General features: G+C 54.3%; 1 protein-coding gene across 1 annotated transcript; it reads right to left on the reverse strand.

Annotated features, from left to right (window-relative positions):
* Positions 1 to 1,263: 1,263 nt before the first annotated feature.
* LHX1 (LIM homeobox 1) lies at positions 1,264 to 8,446 on the reverse strand. Its single transcript, XM_037492809.1, has 5 exons — positions 7,543 to 8,446; positions 5,381 to 5,607; positions 5,008 to 5,285; positions 3,478 to 3,643; positions 1,264 to 3,114 (listed from the first exon to the last, which is right to left on the reverse strand). Exons 1-5 carry the CDS (start codon positions 7,710 to 7,712, stop codon positions 2,735 to 2,737), a joined length of 1,221 nt encoding a protein of 406 aa, XP_037348706.1. The 5' UTR covers positions 7,713 to 8,446; the 3' UTR covers positions 1,264 to 2,734.
* Positions 8,447 to 18,468: the final 10,022 nt, after the last annotated feature.

Here is an 18,468-nt window from a genome sequence, read left to right on the forward strand (position 1 = left end):
TTCAGCAGTCTTGATAGGAAAATGCAGCTTCCCAATGAGCATACACAAAGTTAAATGAATGGGGGGGGGAGACTATAAATAAGTCGGCTACGATTTAATGTATAAAAACACAAAAAGGGCAAGAAAAAAAAAGCCGATTCAGTGATTGCTTACAAAGTATATAAACAAATGTGCTGCCTGCAGAGACTAGGAGTTTCAAAGGTCTCTGTATTTCACAAATTTAGATTTCTGAATGAACACGGTCCGATTTCTCCGGGATAATCCTCCCCATTTGGATAAACCTACGGTTGGATGCAGTGAAAAATTGCTTATTTTAAAGTTTTCTAGGCAGGAAAGATACATTTGGTTGTATTTTTAACAAAATATTAAAAAACACTAAAATTTCACATGGTTTAATATAAAACCTTTGATTTTTAAAATAAGGAAATAAATAATCCAAACTGAAATACCGAGGTGAAATGGAAAATTCTGGAATTCTAATAGCATCTGATATCACACACACACGCACAAACACACATACTTCATAGTAGATAAAATATTTAAATTCCTTCCATGATTAATGACAGCTTGAAAGAGACTGAACTATTTTTCAGAATCTATTGGCAACTCCCAGTTGAAATTTGATTTCTATATTGGTGAGTTTTGCTCATCTTTCAGAAAAATGTATTCTGTATCTTGTGCCAGGCAAAACAGTTGTCCTTCTGGGGAACCTCAAATGTAACAAATAGTACAAAACAACTATTTTATATCAGTTCTCTGAAAAAGATTGAAATATTTCATTTCCAGCTATACTGTATTTTCATTTTACACACTGTCTCAAACCACCAAATTAGAAAGCAGGATTATCTATAGGAAATGAATTGAAGAGGACCACCTCTAGCGTATATTTACAGGTAACTTAATGCTCACAAGTCCAGTTTTGCATGTGCAGAGAGAAGAGAGTGTGTGTATATGGGATTTCACAGACTGGGACCACTCATTTTTAGCCAAGGATTTGATTTCTATTTCAAATTCCATATTAACTTATCAGCAAACATCTCTTCAACTGTATCAGTTAAATCCACAGAATGCAAATCTAGTTAATAACTGCAGGAAGCCAGGGAGAAAAGCTTGCCCGGCATTAGCGAAGAGGTTCAGCCAGAGCAAAGGTAAAAACAGATATTCTAGTTCTGTCTCTCTTCCTCCTAGCTTCTGAGGGGTCATTCGGCTTCCCCATTACCTCTCCTGTATGTGTTAAAACATCAAATAACACACCAAATTATCTAAACATCAGGTTTTCTATTTTTATTAAAAACTCACAAATTTATTCAACATGTTTTCTTTCATACAGTGAATGGTCTAATATGCACTGGAGGTCACACAAGCTTAGGTTTATCAGAACAATAAAAGACATATGAGAAATTTAATATATAAAGGAAAAAGTAGCAGCTGTTGACTGCATATTTGACCATAAAATTTAAATATTTTGGACTTTTATTTTAAAGACACAAAAATAAAACCTGTGTGGGTCTATATAAGTCATATTAACAATTCCATGAATGTTCAACAGGACTAAAAATTAGCAAAGATTTTTTTTTTAAACCTTGTAACACTTTTTTTTTTTTTTAACACTTTCTCAGGTTGTGGTGCCAGGCACCTTTACAGTATTTGTGCTATAATTATTCTATTTGGCAAGTGTCTGAATATCATGTTTTCTCTTTGCCTTGTGTAAACAACACCTTTTTACATACTAGCACAGTGAGCTGTGAGCCCTGCAAATCTGTCAGAACATCTACAGGAAAAGAAAATGAACAATTTTGGTTGATTGCTCAAAACATTTTGTTTTTGAACAAGAGGTTTCAAAACAGGAAATTTTAGTAAAACACTGAACTCCTGAATTTAACTATACGTAAACAGTTGACTGTTTTTAGTTCAATAGTCTTTTTTTTTTTTAACTTTGTGTGTGTGAAGGTAGAATACTTTTCTTGTACAGTTGATGTTCAAGTCATTTTACTGAGAGGTCTGGTTGGAGACCATCCTATGAATGTGTCTTTGTGTGTATCTGTGTGTTTATAGAGCTTTGTGAAGGTAGAAGAGTTGATATTGAGGGCTTTACATTTAGAATTTTGCAATTTTGGCAAAAACAAAGAACAAAAAACCCAGATAGACAAAAAATATATATATAGTCCCACCTGATGCACAGCAGGTCAGCGTTTCTGAAGCTATAAGAGTTTGTCGTCGCTGTTGCTGAACTCTGAGACAATACTAGTAAGATTTCAGAGCCAGAACCCTCCTGGCTGGCCCAGGAGCGGAGCGCACCGGGCCGCCTCACCTCTGCTACTGGGTTGCGCCTCTAGGCCTCCCACCCCGCAGCTCCTGGCGTCCCCACGGCTGTGCGCCCCTGTGGCTGCCGTGGGGTGGGTGCTTTGTGCCACCCGCCGGCCAGGCCCTCGGAGTCTGTCCACCGATCTGAGTCCAGGTGGGAGGTAGGAAGCGGTCGGCATTTCCCTTGGGCGCCCCAGTTCTGCACCTTGCCAGCCAGCACACGGATCCCAGTCCTATCTCCCGGCGGATTTGGATCTGATTTCACATCCCTCTTTCCCATTCAATCTCCCCAGACGGAAAATGGTCCCCGAGTCTGGAGGTGGGGAAATGACTTGCTTTTTATGTTTTTTTTTTCCTTTTTTCTATTTTTCTTAAATAAAGGTTCATTTCTGTACAATCACGAACTTCGGGGGCAGGGCGAGAGACCCCGCTACCACACGGCCGCCTCGTTCATTTCAGGGGGGTGAGACAGGTGGTTCCCATAGCTCGCCCCGCCGTTGACCGACAGCGAAGAGAAGGGAGGGCTGGGCCCGAAGACCTCAGCCGACATTGAATGCAGCGGGCCGGGCAGGCTGGGCTCGGGGCTGGGCGAGTCCCCAGGGGGGTGTGCCAGAATGTCGGTGAACCGCTGCGCCTCGCTCGACGGGTGGTGGCCGGGGAGCGGGTGCTCCAGGCCGCCCAGGGGCGTCCCGGACGGCCCGGACGACGGTACGAAGGGCAGGTCCACTGGCGTCTGCGCCTGCGAGGACGGGGGGCCTTGCGGGAAGAAGTCGTAGTTGCCGCCCGGGCCATAGTACTCGCTCTGGTAATCTGCGGACCAGCGGGGAGCAAGGTGTCAGGGCGGGGCCCCCACCGGGCGGGGCGGAAAGGTGCGCGGGAGAGCTAGTGAGGGGCGGTAGCGCTAGGAACTCGCTGTTTGCGCGTGCCTGGGAGCGGGATGGAGGCTTGTTGCAAACCCTGGGGTTGCTCCTTATCCACCCGCCCATTCAGGGTTGGGAATTCGGCTCTTAGCCTCACTGCCTCCCCGGGATTTACTCCCGGCCTTCACCCACCTGTCCTGGACTCTGCAGTTCTCTCTAGAAAGCGAGAAGCGCCCCACCCTCCGCGCGGCCACCCGCTTCCAACGAAGCCCACCCCGCCCGGCCGAGCCCGGCCACCCCGCAGTGCACCCACCTCCGTAGAAGGAGAAGGGGCCGTTGGGGATGAGCTCCCCCGGCTCCAGACGGTCCACGAGCGGCCGCATCCTGCGCGGGCTGCGGAAGAAGGCGTGGCGCCGCGCTCCCAGCGCGCTCAGCTGCTTCATGCGGCGCTCCTTGGAGCGTCGGTTCTGGAACCACACCTGGAGCACAGACGTCGCAGTGAGGCCACGTAGACCCGTACCCCACCTGCAGTGCGTGGCCCGGCCCGGCCCTCACCTCCGCAGCACCTCACTCAGCGACTCCGGGCTTTGTGTGTGCGTGCGCGTGTGATGGGGTGTCTCTGAGTAGCACCGCGCTGGGCGGACCCTGAGCCAAAGATGAACCGCACCTGGGCGAGCGCCCTGCCCGACGGAGGCATGCGGAGGGCAGCTGTGTCCTTTCTAACAATTTGCTATTGCGGTTACATTGATAGTTTCTCTGCTGTTGTGCACACAGGCGCTCAATCTCCTCAAAATAGCGTCTCACACGCAGACAGCTTCCCTTTCAAGCTTTCCGGCAGTCACCTCCCAGGCATGATAGTGACAGAGGACTGAACGGGGTTCTCTTAACACTCAAGTCTCCCAACTGTAGTGACACGAAAACCCACAATCTCCTTTTCACACCGGCATACAATCTCCCAGTGCCAAACATGCTTATCCACAGTCTTATTGTTAGTGTCACAGACACGCAGCCTCCCATTCACCTGGGCACACATTAGCACAACCTCCCGGAGGCCCAAGGAGCTCCTGCCCAAGGCAGTCTGTATCTGTGTGCGCACCCACACTCAGCCTCCAAAGCACATCCACCCACACCCTGGTAGGACTCCAGGCACAGTGAACCCGATGCTTAATCTTGGACAGAGGCTCTGGCCCAGAATCACATGTGGTCTCAAGTGCTCATAATGGCACAGGTACCGCTGCCCTGACCACTCCCCACCCCGCTACATCCCACTGGTTACCCCAGAAAGAGGAAAGCTGACTCCCACAGTGATGAATCCCCCTCAAACCAGGAAGTCCCACCTCTGGGATGGGGGTGGGGGGAGTCTTTGCTCTGCCGTTGGTCTAACTGGAACCCGAGGCCCACAAAGTTGAGGTGGGGGACACAGAGGGAGACCACCTTGTGAAAAAAGCCAGGGGAACGGACTAACTCCACTTTGCACAGTAATCTCTTGGTTCCTTCCATAAGAGGGAGGATGGTGCAGACAAAAGGGTCCCAACTCTGGAAGCCTTGTTCCACATGGTCCTCTCCTCCAACCTCAGGCCGAGTTCCCTGGCCCTTCATCTCTGCTACCTCTATCACGGGCAGAGAACCGGGAAGAGGAGGCGCGCAGGAGCTTACAGATGCGCTACAGCCTCAAGCCCCCTTCAAAGACCCAGCAGGCTAGGCGAGTATCTAGGACTTTCTCCTCCCCCTCTGCCTACCTCCGCGGACTCGCTCCCCGTTTCCACACTCGGCTTTCCTGGGCTCAGCTCAGAGCTCAGCGGGACTGGGAGGAGGGAGCAGAGTGGCAAGCCTGGGCTCTGACCTGGATCACTCGCATGTTGAGACCAGTCTCCTGAGCCAGCTGCTCTCGGATGTGGCGCGTGGGCTTGGGCGTAGCAGCGAAGGCGGCCTTCAGCGTCTCCAGCTGTTTAGCTTTGATGGTGGTTCGAGGTCCCCGTCGCTTGGCACCCAGATTCTGGTCATCATTCTCATTGCTACCCCCTTCCTTGTCAGACACATTGGCACTCTCTGAGTCCTTGGCGTCGTCCTGCGACGGGTCTTGCGAGTCCGGAGACAAACTGGGGTCACTGCCAGTGGTGGCTGGGGAAAGGGAACAGACAGGTGAGCATACACTTGAAGGGCCTTCCTCCCCCAGGGCCCACCCACCCCTACCGAGTTGGTTATTGGGGTCTCACCCGAGTGGAGGCTGTTCTCTTTGGCGACACTGCTGTTGCTTAGGTAATCCTCTTTGCAGACAAACTTGTTCTCGTCAATGATGTAGAGCTCCTCCCCGGTGGACAGTTGCTTGTTACACATCATGCAGGTGAAGCAGTTCAGGTGAAACACTTTGCTCCGTGCTCTCCGCACCAGGTCACTGGGGGAGATGCCCTGCGCACAGCCCGCACATTTGGTACCGAAACACCTGCAGGGGTAAGGATTGGCCAGGGGACGGGGGAGACAGAGGCCAGGAGAAAGATGAGAGAGAAAGGAAGCAGCAAGAAGGAAAGAGAAAGAAATAGAACATGGAGGAAGGGGGGGAAGGAAAGGAGACCATAAGAAAGAGGCAGAATGCAAGAATGGCAAGAAGGCAGGAGGACAGAGCATGGGGCACCAGTGAAACCAGGGCAGAGATGATACACAGGGTTAGAGTGAGAGAGCAAGAGGCGCGAGGTGCCCCCACCCTTAGCTTCACGCCCAGATTTGTCCCAGAGGAAAAAGCGCTGCAAAGGAGGCAGTACCGCAGCAATGGGAAGGGAGAAGGAGACACTTATTTTCCGACTAGATTCAGAGAACAGTAGAATTTGAATTAGAGCTCCATATAAATGCATGTGATATGCCACATTTCTCCCCTAACGTCAGCCCTCTTTCACCGCCAAAGTGCCCACATGTGGGCTGGAGTTGGCAAGGTCCAGTCCAGTCAGGGGGTAAACAAGCAGCCCCTGAGAGCCCAGGAGATTCATAGATGGGCAGCCAGCATGGTCTAGCCCAGAGCCCAGCAGGTTGGCTCAGGCAAGAGTTGCCGTGGGGCTCTAGGTGCCCAACCATGCTTTGCAGGAGTCAGGCCTCTGGGGTCCATGGGCAGCTGGCACTGTTTGCCACTCCCGAGCTGGGTTCCAGCCAGTTCCAGCGAAGCCCAGCGCAGTGGGTCAAGGCTCAGAAGCTCAGCGGCTCAGCCTGTGCTCCCTCCAGGCAATAACAGTAAGAACAGTGCTTTGCTCCAAGGTCCCCTCGCAACCAGAACCTTGGGTGGTATGGGGTGCATTAGGGACAGGATGTCCTGGGTCTCCGAGCAAGGCAACTGGGTGATTCAACCCCCACCTGCTCCCTCATTTTGATCTTTCACCACAAACTCAAGAGAAAAGCAGGGACCAAGTCAGTCCAATAAACTGGGAAATTTCAAACCCGCACAGTGGAATTACAATACACATTTGCTCTTGTTCTTTGTTAACTTTTGAGTTTGTGTGGGTTCAGTAGCAAGATAGTTTTAAAAGAATATAATTGTGCATGATGGGGGAGGTGGGGTTTTGGGGAAAATCTCCTGGCTGGAATGGGCTAGGTGTCGGCATTCCCGGAGTTTGGGCTCAGAGGTGATAGGTTGTGAGGTCTCCCCCTGGAGAGTTCCACTTGCACCCCAGAGCCTAGGTCAGCATTGGGTGGAGGGGGAACCTCCTGCCAACCCCCAGAGGCTGGGACACAGGAGAAAAGGTCTTTGCAGAGGATGCAACCTTGGGGCTGGTCTCCCATTACCATGCAGCAGTTTGCCCAGGCCAGCCCATGGAGGCAGATCTGGGTTTTAGGAAAACCCCAGGGTATGCAGGATAGGAATAAGGGCCAAGCTCTTCCCTGCCGCTTCCATGGCAGGCCACTCACACTCCATGCAAAGGCCAGGCGGTTCCCGCCAAGACCTCTTGCAAATGGAAAAGGTAGTGGCAGGGAGCTAGCCCAGTCTGCCTGTGCTCTAAGCTCAGTCTGGAGGCGAGCAACAGAGGGAGGCCCAGAGAATGCAGCTGACGGAGCGCTCCGGGCAGGGACAAACAAGGGCCTGGCTACAATGCCCAGGACTGCTCAGCCTCTTTCCAAGCTGGGAGGGGCTTCTGGGCCGAGGCTGGCTCCAACACTTTCTTCCCAAGCAAGTGCTGCTAAGTCCAGACCCATAATTTCCAGGTTGCAAGCAGGTCGGCGTCCTGCACACCCAGCTTGCCAGCTGGCGAAGACTCGGGTGCCTGCGGGACTTGGCTGCCCTCTCCAAAGGCAGCTCCTATCACGTCCTCAGCGGCCATGCTGACCTCTGATCCGAAATCAGCCGGGAAGGGCCCACAGGAAGGAAGCAACAGAGGCGCTCAGGGGATGTACTCACCGGAAGAAGTCGTTCTTGCAGTAGAGCTTGCCTTCCCTGGAGAAGCACTTCTCAGTCAGGTTGCATTTACATTCACAGCACTGGACGCACTTGACGTGCCAGGCCCTGTCCAGCACATTCAAGAGGAAGCGGTCCAGGATGGGCCTTTTGCAGCCGGCACAGTGCACCATGGTCTTTGGTTTGGTCGGGTGAGACCCGGGGAGAGAAAAGCAGGTAGAGCCGAGGGGATGACTCCCGAAGAAAACCGGCACAAGTTCCCCAGTCTCTCCAAAAGAGGAGATACACTCCGTGGTGCTGGCCAAAACCCGCACCAGAAAATCAAAGGTGCTGGGGCAAAGGGACGAGGCTACTGGGGAGGGATGTTTCGGTGTAGTCCCGGAGTCCCAGGGCCCTGGGGCGCAGCAACGCCGCCGCAGCTCCTGGGGCGAGGAAAAGTCTCAGTCGGGCAAAAAAGAAAAAAAAAAAAAAAAAAAGCGACTCTTGTGCCCAGAACCAACGGAGGAGTGAAGGTCACCAAGAACAGCGAGGGGTTCGGAAATAAATAAAACGCAGACGGAGAAGGAAAAGCAAGAGGGACCACGCGGGTAGCTCGGGTTCCAGCCAAAGCGCCACTAAATTCTCTCCGGCTTGAGGTAGAGCTGTCAGAAGTCAAAGTGCTTTTGTCGGAATATGAGAGAGGGTGTGTGCGTGCCGGCTGCCGCCACCGAGATTTTCCTCTCCCTTTTTTTTTTTTTTTTTTTTTTTTAAAAAGAACAGAACAAAACGAGTAGAGAAGCTTTGGATCCTAAACTGCCGGCATCGCGCAGCGGGTCGGGCGCGCCGGGCGCCCGCGGAGGGCCTGGGGAGGGGGCGCGGGGCAGGCGGAGGCAGGAGGGAGAGAGGCGAGGACCAGAGCAAGATCTTGCTGACGGTAGTTGCTGCTTAGGTTTCCCTCCTTTTGGAGAAGTGTCGGCGTCGCCCGAGAACGCAGAGGGACAACTCTTGGCGCTCACCGCCAGGTGCGCGGGCTCACTCCCACGGTCCCCACCCCGTCGCCTCGGCCCTGGGCCCGCCCGGCGGCCTCCGTGTCCTCGGGACGACCCTCCCTCGCCTGGCCTCCTTCGGGGAGGTGGTCGGGGTTGGCTCTCACCGCGCCTGGCCGTGCATCCTGGCTTCAGTCACAACTCGCGGCCGCTTGGGCGCGCAGCCCCGCATCGCTGGCCCGCGCTCCGGCCGCCGGCGTCCAACCCCACAGTCGCTCGACTTTTCTTTTCCTTTCCCCCTCTTTTTTTCGTTGTGGTGGTAAAATCTGGGTTTCCTTTCTAGCCTCCTTCCTCCCTTTTTTTTTTTTTTTTCCTTTGCTGCGGGAGGAGTCGGGGGGAGGGGGAGTCGCCTGGAGAGCAATAGAAGAGCGTCCTGATGCGGCGGCCACAGTTCTGCGCGGCTGGAGCAGCTCGGCAAGGGCCGCCGCTGTGGCCGGCCCCGGCGCGGTGCGTGGCCGGCTCCCTCCCCAGCCAAGCGTCCCTCGGTCCCCGGTCTCCTGGCCCAGTTCGCCGCCCCGGCGCGTCTCTCCCCAGCTCCGGCGGCGCGGTCACTGCTCCCGGCTGTTGGCGAGCTCTGGAAGCCCCCTCGCCTTAATGCAGCGCCCGCCGACGTCACAGCGGCCGGCGACCAATCAGCGGCCCGAGGTCCCTCTGTAAACCATTCTGCAAACCCCGGCCGGGGAGAGAGCGCGGAGACCGCGTTTAGAGGATCAGTGGCCGCCGCATCTGCGGCCCCGCGCGGCGCGCGCGGCGGGCAGCGAGCGAGGCGCCGGGGTCCGCGCTGGCTCGGGTAAGGCGCTGGGCTGGCTGGGAGGGGCCGCGAGCGCGCCACGGTGGGCGCAGGCGGAGGCCAGAGTTCTGCTGGACAGGGGGAGTGACCCGAGATCGAGCCTTGTTGGAGGTCGGGGTGCACCTGGGGCCGGGAGCCCTGGCGAGCTGGGGCACTGTTTGGCTTTGCAGTTCTCCAGGTGTTGACTGTTTTGCTTTGTTTTTCTCCCTCCCTCCTGTCCTGGCCTGGAAGTTTGCCCTGCGAGCAGCGCGCTGCTCAGGGAGAGGCGGGAGGGATGGGCGGCTGGTGCAGGCTGTCCCTCCTGGGCTCCTCGTGCTGGGCCCGCTCTCTCAGTCCATGCAAAGTCCACTGGGGCCGGCTCTTTACGAGAACTGGGTGTAAGTTTCCCGGAGCGCAGTCTGGAAAGTTGATTCCGGCGGTTTCCTGATGGGGGCGGGGGAGACCGGAGGCGCGCTGCTGGGGAGGGGGGTGTAGTGGGTGGGGAAGCGCCTCGGGTGAGGAGTTGCAACCCCGGCGAGAAGTTGTGAGAAAACTGTGATCCGGAGGCACCTTTTATATACAAAAACAAAAGTCTAGGTGGGAAACCCTCCGAGCTCCGGCGGCGGCCTGGGGTTGGTGGTAGTGGCATGTGAAGGGGGACCCCCCGGGGGCTCCACAGAAGGGCTGCGGTGGGTTTGGATGTGGAGTCCCCGGGTGGAGTGGGCTCTGCTTCCTGCCCTTACCTTTTCCACGCTGCGGGCCGGCACCAGCTTCCCCGACAATCGCAGACCACGAAACCTCGGTGGTTCACCCCTGAAGTAGCCCATGCCGCCTTCATTCTGCTGGGAGTATAAACTCCGACGACTGTCCTAGGGGGCACCTGGGGGTCGGGTCAGGGTCCTGAGAGCCTTAGCCTCCTAGAGTCACTCTAGTTCCCTGGCCCAAGCCAGTCTAACACCAAATTCGTTTTGACAGCATCCGCTCAATGCTTAACCCACATGTCTCCCAAAGCGATGTCTGAAGGTAGCGGGACCACGCAGTCGCTTTTGCTCCTCGTGTTTTTGTTGTATTTTCTTTTTCCCTTGGTGCTGGTGGTGGGGGGGTGCTAAGAAGGCGCACTCTCCTTGGTCTGATGGAAATAAGGATGCGCAGTCAGTCAGATCCAGCTGTATTCTGGAAATGGTTTTTTGACCGAACTCCATTGCCGGGTTCACACGTCTAACGCGGGGCCCAGGGCTAACCTGGTGGAAAAGCGCCTCTGAAACGCAATTGCAACGAACCTGGTCTTGCAGGGAATCCAGCTGTCTGCAAAAGGAATACCCTCTTCGGACGAACCGGGAAGCCACTATAGCGAATTTGGTTTTCGCTCTATAGGACTAGGGCTTCAGGGCTCTGCCTATGCCCTATTCCTGCCTCAGACTCCACCGCCCCGCAACACCGAGGCCCCCCTGCAGCCTCCGCCTTGTAGCCCGCGGTCACCTCGTCTTTGGAAGCGAAGCCGAAGCCCGCGGCGCGCCCGTTTTGGCTCTCTGCCCATCCTGCCCTCTGGGTGTGGGGCCCTTAAGGCCTTTTCCGCGCCCGGCTTCACAGACAGCGGGGATCCGGCTCCCAGCTGGGGGCCAGGGAGGCGTTGGGGCTGATGGTCACTCTCGCATCAGCCGCTTCCGCCGTCTCTTCCAAGCCCGGCTCTGGCTAGACGGGATGGGCTGGGGTGGGGGGCGGCTCTCCAACCCAGCAGGCCGACTTCGCGGGCTCGGACTTGGCTTTGTGTTCCTCCTGCGGACCCGACACTTGCGGAAAGAAGCCGACGGCTCTCTGTTACTCCAAAACCCTGGGAGTCGCTTAGACTGGCGTGGCGCGGGGTTCTCGCCTCCTCCACCCCGACCCCGAGGCGCCTCTCTCCAGCCGGGTGCTCCGGGTGAAGCCGGCGGGGAGGGGCTGGTCCAGTAGAGCGATTCCCACACTCCCCTCCCTAAACCCCCAGCTGTCTCGCTCTCTCGCCGCAAGCGCCCTCGACTCAACCGCCCCTTTCTGGAGTCTATAGCGGACCCGGTCCCGAGTGGCTCACCCCCGCCCGCGCCCCAGCTGGGCTGCTTCTCATGCAAAGCAGAGGGGCTGCGGGGGTTGGGGGTGGAGGTCGGTGGGGACCGAGGGAGCGACAGCTGGACCCGGTTGCTGGTCTTTCTTGAACCTAAAGCTCGAGCTTTCCTTTCAGGTGGGCAGAAGGAGGTTGCTCCGTCCATTTGGGGCTACAAGGACCCCCGGGGCCCCTCCCTGCGGGTAGACCAGCATGGAACAGGCGCTGAGAGCCAGGACAGGACTCGCGGCTCTGAAGCATGGGGCTCGCGTTGTCCCGCTGTCCAGGTGGCTAAGTAAAGAGGTTGGGGGGGAACCACCCTAGCGTCTGCCGAGGGGGTCCTGGAGCACAACTGGAGAAGCACCGGCTTGCTCCTGATTCTAGGGTTAAGGCATCCGCGATGACAGCATACTCGATGTATGTTTGGACTTCTATTTTAAAATATCACGGATGGCAGAGACGTGGAGAGAAAACTGACCTAGCTTTCCAGTTTTGTCTCTGAAGCCTCTCAGCTCATCTCTGTATGTTTTAAAACCAATGTCTGTCCAGCGAAGAGCACCAGCCTTCCCTCCTGGCTCTCACCATCACACCCACTGCCCTGAAGCACACAAGTGCTTCCTAACACCCTCCAAGTTATACAGATCAACAACCACACACACCACACTGGGTGGCGTAAAGCCTGGACAGGGTGCTCTAAGGGTCAGCGGCTGCAGAATCCCCTCTACCTCATCCCTAGGCACTCTTGGAAAGGGCCCCATAGTGTCCAGAAAGCGTCTTTCACTGCACTGTGCCTGGAGGATCGGCCCAAGAGGAAGGCTCCTGCCTTGGAACTGGGGGTGGAGGGGGTTCTGCTAATCTTCCCTAGCCACCCTGCAGTTTTAGGGACTGGAGATATCCTTTTTTACACCCTCCTTGGTTCAAGTCTCTCATCACCTGTTTCCAGGCAATTCTTGAGTGTTCTGGCGGCGGCCCAAGGACCTCAGCCTGCCCTGGGCTCGGTTAATCCACCGAGTGCGGCTACTGCTTCTAGCCCCTTTTCTTCTCACTGATGGGGCTCCTGTTTACCCCCCACCGCCCCCAGATGGAGGCTACGGGACCAGGAAAGGAGCCCTTGGGTTGCAGCGGACTCTGAGTGGTCATCTGTGTGGTGCCTTGCCGGAATGGGGTGCAACCAACCACGCCGGTCTGGGAAAAGAGAGGAGGGCGCTAAGGGGCACAGCCTGGACGCTGCCTGTCCCGGAGACCACACAACTGCCTCACAGATTCCGTGAGGACCCCAAAGACACGAGGCAGGAAACTTTGGCCAGAGCCCCTCCATCTGATCACAGACCCCTCCAGCTCTCTTCACCCTCTCGGGGTTGCGTCTGCCTCAGGTTGTCTTTAATCTCACTCCATTGATCTCTCATGGAAATGACCTACTTGCGCACAGCACTTTGCAGTTTATATCACTATCCCCCCCAAATTGCATAGTAGTGGGGGGCGGGATACGGGTTCCTTCCCCAGAGGGATGAATTTTCCAGAGATTCCTCGTTCAGAGCCTTATTGAAGGAGAGAAGTTTGGGGGGCTTGGCACCTCGCCCTTTTGTGTACTTTGCACCAGCCACGTATTCCAGGGGGGTGGGGGTGAGGAACACGAGGCCCGGAAAGGGCAGCCATCGGCTTCACGGTGTGCGCCCGGGCTGGATAAACAACGCTGGCTTCCCACGAGGGCTGGCGGGGACCCTGGGCATGAAGGGGGCGGGGAGCGCGGTCGAGCGCGGCGATCTCGGATGCAAGTCAGCGCCGCACCACGGAGCAAAGACAGGCCGGGGAGAGTCTCAGAAGAGAGAGCGCGCGCTGGGGGAGGCAGCAGAGACCCGGGCAGGGGAGAGGGCCAGGAAAGGCGAGCAAGAGAACCCGAGACGAGGAGTGGGAAGAACAGCCTGGATTAAAGGAGCAAAAGACAGGCTGGGAAACGCATGGAGATGTGGAGGAAAAGAAACGGAAAAGACACGCAGAAAGACCCCCAGCAACAGAACAAGGGGGGAAAGAAAGAAAAGGGGCCGGGAAGCGCGCGGAGCCGAGGGAGCCGAGGGTCCCCAAGGTCCCGAGGCTGGGGAGGGTGTCGTGGGGTGCCCCGGGCGCTGCGGGTGTGTTTGGGCGCAGTGGTAGGCGGGGGAACAGGAGGCAGCGTGTTTGCCGGGGGAGCCAGCGCCCGTGGAAAAGCGTGCGAGCGGGTCTGGGCAGGAATCCAACAAATAAATAAAACGTCTAAGACGGCGTGACAACAATGTGTATTTGGGTGCGTGCCCGTGTTCCTCTGTCTGAACACACACTCGGCACTTGGTAAGGAAGACAAACAGGGCTCCTGCCTCGGAGTAATTAATCCTCACACTAATTGACTCTCTCCCCTTACCTAATGGCGGTGGTCACTGCCGATATCTGGAGAGATATCAAGTGGGGCAAGAGGGAGAGACACACAACCCCAGGCTAGCCACCTTGGGATGGGAATTGAGTTCTTTCCGGACTTGGCAGCTCTAAGCCTCCCCTTCTTTGTGTGTGTGTGTGGGGGGGCAGAGTTGAATGCTGCTTGCCACCCCCTCCATGTTTGGGCGACATTAATAAAGATCTCCTTAGATTAGGGGTGACCAGAAGCCCTCCACACACACACACACACACACACACACACACACACACACACACACACACAGTTGAGACCCTTCATCAATTGCAGACGCTGAATGCCACCCACTGCCCCTCTGCTGGACATTTCCTACCTCCAGGCAACAGCAATGCTCCCTCTCTGCTGTGGCTCCCCCAAGAGCCCAGAGTCTGTATGCCCTTCACTGCTTACTCTTCTTAGGACCGGGGATGCTTCCTGCAGTCCCTAGGAGAGCAGGTGAGGTGGTGAATGGACTGGGAAACAGCCTAGGGTAGTTGCTGAGAAAGCAGTGGGAGGGGTGAAGTCAGGGCCAGGATGGGAAGAGGCTTCTAGAGAGAAACCTACGCAGACACACAGAAGCACAGAGGAGCGCAATGCACACCTGGCAAGAGTGAGGCCTCTGGGGACAGAGGAGAAAAAAGGTAGACACACCACATACTGTGAGAGTGTCAAGTGTGTGGGGCAGCTGGAAGGTGTAACCATGTCTGTGTGAATGTCAGGGGGACAGTGCTGTTTTCCTGTGTGAGAGCAGGGAGGGGACCCTCTTATTTCCCCCCATAGCAACTTCATTCTTAGGACAGAGGAAAGCGGGGTGGGGGGGGGGGGAGTGTTGGGCTGGAGTCAAGCCTTTGCTGGCTAAGTTGGCCAGGTGTGAGGCTTAGGTTTGAGAGGTGAATGGCAACTTTTCCCCTTTCCTGGTAGCTTTGCTCTGTTGGCTTCCTCGGAGGCTAAGTAATTCTGAGATCCATAAGCCTAGGGCAAGTAAGGAGGGGGAAGGGCAGCTCCCCAGGAAAAAAAAAAAAATCATCCACTTTCCTCCCCCCACTAAACACCTTCTTAATTGTCCCTTGGGAACATTTGTACATTTGACCAAAGCAAATCCCCAAGCAGTAACAGCAAAATTAGTCATAGGGGCTGGCAGTCCAGAGAGAGTTTGGAGTCTGGAGGAAGGGGAGGAGGGGAGAGATACTGGGCAGGTTTGAGGAAGCTGAGAAACTTGGCTCCTCTCACACGGATTCTGTCATGCTTTAGAAAGAAAGTGAGCAAAAGGAATAAAGTTCCCGAGGAAAGAAAGAGAAGGGCATATAAAAGGCAAATCCCGACCAGAAAGGAAAGAAAGTGAAGAAGAAAGAAAAAGGTATGCGTGTGGGGAGAGTACAATAAAAAAGGGTGAAGGTGGCCCCAGGAGGCTGGGCCTCGTCCCAAACCATCCGTCTTCATTGTCTCTGTGTGTGCAAAGGCAACTCCGGCATAAGGAAAAGCCACTATTGGAGCCGCGGCTTTATTTTATATCCTATACATCAGGAGGGAGGCAAAGCTTTATTTTCGCCAAGAGACAGATATTTTATTTCTCTCTTACGGTTTTATGTGTGAGAGATGTCAGGTTGCCACAATGGATGGCTAATGCATAGGCAAGAGGAAGCCGTGTTGGCATGCTGTGTGTCATGGGGTCTTGGGGGGGTGAGCGGGCCTGGGATTTAGGGCTGATGGGACACTCTGGGGGATTTCTGCTAAAACATCTCTCTTCATAAATCCAGAAGCATGGTCAGCTCAACAGGGAGAAGAAGGAGTTTTAGAGGGAAAGAGTTGGGCTTTGTAATAAACGAACACACAAAGGAGCCGCTTACCTTCCAACAGGCTTGGGCAACCGGGGCCAGAGGGCCCTGTGGAAATGCACAGGCCCGAGTCCCAACACACAAGCGCCAGCCCCAGGGAAGTCTTTTCCTACAGGATCCAATGTTAGTTTTGTGTCCTCTCCCTGTTTTTCATTTCACTACACCCTCCAACCCCCACTTCACCAGAAATCTTTTTTCACCTCCTCAGAGCCTTGGAGGGAAAGAGCTATTAATTTACAAATCATCTGATCTGTGAAAGGATCAAGATGTCTGCTCCCGTTCCCCGCCCCCCCAAATCCAGTGTCTTGAGTGGACACACATGCACACATGAGCCCATCATGCTTCGAATCCTGGGAGTGTAGATACTAGATTGGAATTCAAGAAAAGTAGCCCCCTCCCCATCCCCAGACCTGCCTTAGGCTCCAAACTGCATAATGTTCATATTTTAAACTTGGGGAGAAGGGGGTAGATGAGGGGACAAAGAGACAAGGGAAGTGTATTAATTAACATCTTCCATTCAGGACTTAGAGTAGTAGTCTCCCCCCCCCATCCCCCATCCCCACCATTTCTTACAGAGCTGCTTTTATTCATTTGCACGTCCTGCTCTTTTAATTTTTGATTTCTTGGTTTAAATTCACTGTGGAGTGGAAAGGTGATCATGTTCTTTGCAGGGGACTGGAGGCAGCACAGGCTCTAGACAATGCACATTGTCCATAGCTGTGGCCTTTGGGGAAGACAATTATATCTTTCTGTGCCTCAGTTTCCCCACCTGTAACACAAGAGGGATTGGGCTAAATGATTGCTAAGGTCCCTTCCAGCTCCAACCTCCTCTGACCGAATGAGATAATGTGTGAAAACACTTTGTAAACGCTAAAGCCGGACGAATGCCAGGGATTATTATTACGATTCTAATCAATCCTCTTTTCTCCACATGGATCTTGGCTGTTTAGCACCAGCAAGCAGGCTAAAGAGGCCCGAAAGCGAGAAAGCTTAGCAGAGATGGAAAAGCTCTATGCTGTGGACAGAAAAAAGCCTGCATCTCCAGAAGCAGTCTGTCTCCGTGTGCCTCCCCCAATTCCCCCAAGCCTAGTGGGAAGGGGTGGGAAAGGGAGGAAGCCTAACTCAGTATGACCCATTTCAGTCCCCACAGAGGCAGAGAGTATATTTCTTCCCAAGCATCATTTGTCTCCAAGTGACTGACATAGGAACCTGATGTGAAGGCGATTTGCAATTGTTTTTTTCCAGGAAGAAAGGAAAGAGCAAGGTGTAGCTGATTAGCAAGTTAATTATTTCAGTACCCCAAGGGTTCCAGTGTGGTGGTAAGTTGTCCAGCTCTGGTGTAATTTCACAGTCCGTGCATTTTCTGGTGAGCACCTGGGGTGCCTGGGTCTGTCTCTCTCTTCATCCACCTGCCTCCCATCCTCCCCACACACCTGGGGAGACGTGTAGGGGCTGGGCTAGTAGTCGGGGTAGTGTGTATATTTGGTCCATGCTGCAGGTGGGGGGCCAGAAAACAGGGTAGAGAAGTCTCTACCTCCACTCACTTGCTTAACTGCCTGACCCTTCCTTCTTTTTCAAAAACATCTTTTGTTTAATAAATATTAATGGGGCCGCTTATCAGAAAGTGGAGTTTCTGTGAGGTTATTTCCCCAGGCTTAGCATAGGAAGAAACTGTGCTGAGGGGCCCTTTTACCTCTCAGCTCCTTCTAGCCCAGGCTAACTCTCCGATGTCTTATTTGCTTCCCGGTTCTGGCCATCACTTGGCCTGTGTTGTCTGACTTTAAGATCTAATTTCCCCTTGGGGGAAGGGAGGGAGGCCAGTGTGGTCAAATGGACCCCCGCCCCACAGAGAGATAAGTTGGGGATGTGAACATTAGCTCAGAATTAGCAGCTTTTGCTGCTCTCTGCTTGCAGGCTGGTAGGGACAGCCCCCTGCCGCTCCTCCTGAGATGCTCGGAGGGGCTCCGCAGTTTACTTTAGAGTGGTCCCATCTGCTCAGGCTGGCCTTTCATAAGGGGAGGGATTTATGCAGTGTCCTTGTGCGCAGACCTGGGATTTGCCTGAAAACCTTGGGCCTCTGAGAATATTACTGAACGCTAAAATGTTCAGCCGCGGAGATGATTCATGATTTGTCTGCATGGACTGTGTATGCGCAGGCAGGGGTGGGGGAGGCACATTCATTGATGGGTGCTTTTCACCATTCTTATTTCTAATCCAAACATTAGGAAACTTTTTTTTTTTTTTCTGTGTTCACTCAGGAGACAGCACAAGGCACCAGCCTCTGGAGAGCCAACTTCCTGACATCAGCCAACTTCCTGAAGAGGATACAATACTTTTTGGTCTTGGCATTCAGCTGTCCCCCAAGCAGGTTGGCTGATACCCCTGCTGGCAGAGTGGGGTGACGCCTGTCTGGAAAGATAGCTCTGATGACAGCTTCTTTGCTGGTGGCAGAGGATTTGGGAGTAGGGTGGATCCAATCACTGTTCAAATTAGACTTGGCTGTCATTATCTCCTAGGCCTAAGGGGTCTCGGTAGGGAAGACCACAGAGAGAGCAACTTAGAATGCAGGAAGGTGGTGCAGGAAGTTCCTTGTTCCGATCTTTTTACTCCCATGCCAGAACGAAGCCCAGGGATGGTAAAAGCAAATCCTAGAGAGCCGGTTTTGAAGTTCTATTGGAATCTTGGCACTGGCCACTGGGAGATTAAGAAACCCTCGACAGGTTTTGGAAAGGCCTATAGAGCCATTCACTCATCATCTTTGTGAAGTCACTATGACCTCTTTTCACTGCCCAGTGGCTGGC

Source organism: Talpa occidentalis, unplaced genomic scaffold (genome assembly GCF_014898055.3).
Source record: "Talpa occidentalis isolate TD23 unplaced genomic scaffold, MPIMG_talOcc4v2.1 talOcc4.7, whole genome shotgun sequence".
NCBI lineage: Eukaryota > Metazoa > Chordata > Mammalia > Eulipotyphla > Talpidae > Talpa > Talpa occidentalis.